The sequence below is a fragment of the Monopterus albus genome, unplaced genomic scaffold, assembly GCF_001952655.1.
Source record: "Monopterus albus unplaced genomic scaffold, M_albus_1.0 scaffold47.1, whole genome shotgun sequence".
NCBI classification, from domain to species: domain Eukaryota; kingdom Metazoa; phylum Chordata; class Actinopteri; order Synbranchiformes; family Synbranchidae; genus Monopterus; species Monopterus albus.
Genome location: NW_018127927.1, coordinates 1517341 through 1522328, shown reverse-complemented (window position 1 = coordinate 1522328; position 4988 = coordinate 1517341). Strand labels below are relative to the sequence as shown.

Genomic DNA, 4988 nt, shown 5'->3' with positions numbered 1-4988 from the left:
CTGGAGAGAGGGAAGTCTGGGCATCTTTGCTTAGACTGCTGCCCCCGCGACCCAGTCCCGGATAAGCGGAGGAAAATGGATGGATGGATGGATATAAAACCCTGAAACAGACACAAGACAGCTGTCCTGTATATAGATTTTTTAAAACATTATAGCTTATGTTTTTATATACATGTAAAACACCTTTTGATAAATGCCACTTAAAAAAAAACTCACAGACCCATGCTGTTGTACTAAATATAAAAGTGTCACTGTATTGGTCAAATGCTGTACCTTCACGTTTTCTATACTTCTGCTTTTACCTGCTAAAAACATTACTGATGACTGTGTTAAACCACTTGTGAGCATGACATTGTCTCCTTCTCGCTCTCCTGCAGGGGTCTTCTGTTTAAATTGATATGGCCGCTACACTTCGGAAGCCTAACTCACTGTATTTGGGCTTGTGGATCTTCCTTCTGCTCCTCAACCTCCTTCCTCAAGCTAGGTACAACAACATACTGCATCTCACCCCCTCACAGTTTCAGTCTACTTGTGCTGGATATTTACTATTGTCTTTCCTCTCAATCCACTTCATTTCCTCAGCTCTGCTGTTGTTTTGGTGGGGTGTTTTATATAATTCCTACTTTACTCAGGCTCACTGCGCAGCACACACTGTAATCTAAGCAACACCATTAGAAGCAAATTTTCATCTATACTATAAGTAGTTAAAAGACAGCAAAGTTTACATTCTGGGCAGATATTCATAAAACCCATTTTGTCTTACTGTAAATTAGGCCAAAAAAGAGCAGACACAAAGGGAGCCTATTCTCCTATCTAAATGTAGGTTGTGTTCTCATCAGTGTTGATCATCATTTTCACTGACTAGTGAGTTATGATTATCCATTCACAGCATTTTCACTCCTGCTTCCTGTGCACTTTTTTTAGTTTCTAAGGAAGCATCAGCTAAAAAGAAGCTGAACCATGTCTAGGAATCATTTTATTCACGCCCCCTGTACTTTCCAATGAAGATACTGCTCAGGATGCCATGTTAGCACTGTGGGACAAACCTGCTGGTTGACACCACACACACAGTAATCTTGTGTACCACTGGTCTGGGGCTATTTTTCATTGTTTGGACTAGACCACTGAGTTCCAGTGAAGAATAACATTAATCCTATAGCATTCAGCAAAATTCAAGCCACTTTGTTTGCTTCTGAGATTATTCCAATGGTTTGTGGAAGACCTGTTCTTGTTTCAACATGACAATACCTTCTGCACAAAGCCCAGAAGAAATTGTTTTCCCAGTTTGGCGACTTGACTGAGGCTTGTCCTTAAACCCATTCAGCACCTTTGGAATGAGGTGAAACGCTGACTCTGAGCCAGGCCTTATCACCCAACATCAGTAGCCAACCTCACTAATGTTTTTGGCACCGAGTAAAAGCTAATCCCTGCAGTCAAGTCTCAAAATGTTTTGGGAAGCTTTCCCAGAAGACTGGAGGCTATTGCAGTACTAGATTAAAATGACTATAACAGTGGCTGCATTTTTAGTTTGTCTGTTTTGGGGATTTTTTGTTTTTGTTTTTGTTTTTTTACTCATCACAGTTCTCATTTTCAAATATTATTTTATATTTAGTTTGTCTAATTTTTATGGTGGAAAATAGATCACCGACAAAGATTAGTTTTTGTCAAAGATTCTACTGACCACATTGACAAAATAACTTTCATACATCATTCAATCAACTAACAAATTTTTACGAAACTCATGTCTGATCCTTTTTCACAGCTTCTGAAGTGAATGCTATGCTACAGCTAAATGGAGAAGCTCTATTGTCAGACCTTCACTTCAGCAAAGTTAACACCATTAAAATGTAAAACTATTAATGTTGAGTACCTTTAACAAGAACCAGCGTGGACGTGAGTCTCATTATGATGCATTATAGCTTAACTGAGCCCAAGGTGGAAGGTAACTCAATATATGTACTCATTTACTGTACTCAAGTACAACTTTGACCTTGGTTTGATTATTCAGCATGAAGCCAGAAAAGGAGACTGGTGACAGAATTAGACTACATTAGTATTCATGATGTTAATAATGGAATATGTAAAATATGAAAAAATCATTAGATGTAATGAGAACAGCAGGCGAATAATGGAAAAGTCTTGACATGTTCAGAGACAGAAGATTGTCCTCACACCCTTTCCAGCAGGACCTAAACAGTCAGTTGCCATTCATTATGCATGGACCTAAAAGCACGTGACAAGGATTTTCACTAATGTTAATCTTTCTGCAATTACTTGTGACATGATGTGTGATATGCAGAGTCCTTGCACACCAGTCTTTACACAGTTTAGCCTGTACTACTGAAAAAGAGGCTTCACACTGGTTCATTTGAGAAAAGACATTTTTGTCTGTTGCCTCGCAAAAAATCCAAATCTTATAGTGAAAGTACATATAATGATTTAATTGTTGATCAAACTTCAAAATACTGAAGTTTAGAAGTAATCCTCAGAGCCTCAGAATGCACATGCTTCCAGATTATTCGTATCAGCATAGCTCCCTGAGAATTGCCACCTCCCTGACACCCACTGATACTATCTACAGGCTGCAAATCACTTTACCAGGACACTTCCCTAATGGATTAAATAAGAGTTTGTTGTTATGCATATCACCAAATTTCCTCATTTCCCAAGCACTCAAAGAAGGGCATGATTAAGCTATTATTCCCTAAATTCCATGCATGACATATGAAAGATAAGGATATGTTTATTTCCCAAGGAAAGTCTTGCTCACCTTACTTCCAACCCCCACCTTCCACTTTCATAGTCATCACTTAACAAATGTGGACAGTATTTGTGGCAGTGGTAAAGGTGTTAATACTACTTTGGTACAGATTTGAACCCTTTCAGTGAGTGGTGATTAACCCTCCATTATATATATTTAACAGCAAGTTAAAGTTGCTTTTCATCTTGTTGTCTGTACTGTGACTAGTGTCAGAAATTACCAACCAATACATGCCTCCTGCTTTAGTTTACTGGAATCAAAACAGCAACTGTATGCAGCCATGTTGCTAATTTTAGGGAAAATGTTTTTCTTGAATTATTATTATTAGAAGTGTATTTTATTAGTTAGCCCACCAGGTATTGTATCATTTTACTCACCAGCTTAACTGGTGAAGGTTACATTGGATCCAAATTATCTTTACAGTCAAGTCCCCAGGCATAGAACAGCAATACAGGTCAAGTGTTTGTTATATTCATCAACAGCACTAGAAAACTGAATGCAATTAGTATAAGTACAGTGGATGAAAGTGGAACCACAAACTAGCTCAGTGAAATCTAATGGACACTTAAAATGGATGGTCAGTGTGATTAATTCAACCTTCACCTTGGTTTTCACTTTGTGATAAGTGGTTTAGATAAAAGGGTAAAAATGGATTTGTTTAGCAAGTGTGCTGCTGTTTGCCCTGCAGGCTGTGGAGTAATCCCTATCTCAGCTACTGAATAAAATTATAATTGATGGGAATAATGGCCACATGCTTGAAAATAAAGCTAAGAGTTATTAAAAATGTTCTCATGTCCTTAATTGTTTTGAAGATTTAATGATCTGTTTCCTAATTACCTTGAGTTCCTGCTAATATTCTATTTATACTGGAGCTGGTAAATTAGAAAGACTTGATATCCTAGAGAAGGCGTAGAATAGCAACTGGCACTAGAATTACCACTTCACGTTTGTATGCCTCCACAAACTAGCCAAATTCACAGGTATGGTACAGAAGTGAGGTCACTGACCTTTGACCACCAACAACTAATTAGTTCATCACTGACTACTAAATTCCCTCAAGGTGTTCCTGAAATATCACATTCACAAGAATGGGTGATACGGATAGATGGACGGACAGACAACCCGAAAAGAACATAATGCCTACAGGCTGGCACGAAGGCATAAAAATGGTGCTAGTACCATCCCAAATTTTAATTGATTTGTTATCTAATTACCCCTGTGGTAGACTGGCGACCTTTCCAGGGTGTGCTGCTGGGATTGGCTCCAGCTCCCCCGCAGCCATGTTTAGGAATAAGTAGTAAAGATAATGGATGGATGAATATTATCAAACAAACTGCAACAGGAACCAATTTCCCAGAAGGCAACTACACAACTGTACACTGAACACAGATCACTAAAGTTTGATGTTTCTCAGGCTGAACCTTCACCTCATTAGATTAAATTGTGTTTTTTGTGTTGGTGTGTTTTTGCCTTTTTTTTCTGTCAAGAAAATGGTTCTGGCTCACTTTCCATGCAGCACTGTTTAAAATGCACAATTATTTTAGTACATCCCACATTCTTTGCCACCAGCAACATCCACCATCGACTCCTTCTGAAGCTGAATCTGAGTCTGGAGTAATACTGTGAATGAACAAGCCATTCAGTACACATTAAAATTCATAAACCTACTGTACATTAATTGTGCCAACTCAAAGTGAACAAAGGTTTGTAGAGGCATTCCATCTAGAACTGTAGAAGTACAGTTAAACAAATACATTTTTATTAATCACTAAAGATGTTTTGTGCTGCTGCTGGTAAATAAACTCATTTATACTGCACACTCCTTCTTGTTGCTAGAAGCTCAAAGCAGATGAACAGGCTGAATCCTAACTACCCCACAATCCCACTCCCAACATGGACTAAAAACCATCCATCCATCCATCCATCTATACCGCTTATTCCTGAATAAGGTTGTGGCTGGAGCGAGGAGGGGTACACTTTGGACAGGTCACCAGTCTATCACAGGGCTGAATAAAAAACAGTTTCCAAAAGTTACAGATAGATATAGATATAAAAATGGATGACATGACAGCTCCCATAAATGAAGCCATCACAAGTTGATTGCCCCCTGGTGGATGGTTTCAGTATAGGCAAATTAACATTCAAAGAACAAATCAAATAATTTTTTCCCCCAAAGGTGAGTGGTAATTGTCTGGTAAATTTGTTTATAATAAATTATATTTTATTT

General features: G+C 38.2%; 1 protein-coding gene across 3 annotated transcripts in view; it reads left to right on the top strand.

The window, feature by feature from the left end:
* gabra3 (gamma-aminobutyric acid type A receptor subunit alpha3) overlaps positions 1–4988 on the top strand; it is a 98588-nt gene that overhangs the window by 37145 nt on the left and 56455 nt on the right. For all 3 annotated transcript variants that reach the window (XM_020600504.1, XM_020600506.1, XM_020600505.1), the window contains exon 2: positions 378–484. In XM_020600504.1, coding sequence (XP_020456160.1) covers positions 399–484 — 86 coding nt within the window. In that variant the 5' untranslated portion in view covers positions 378–398. The remainder of the gene's footprint in view (positions 1–377; positions 485–4988) is intronic.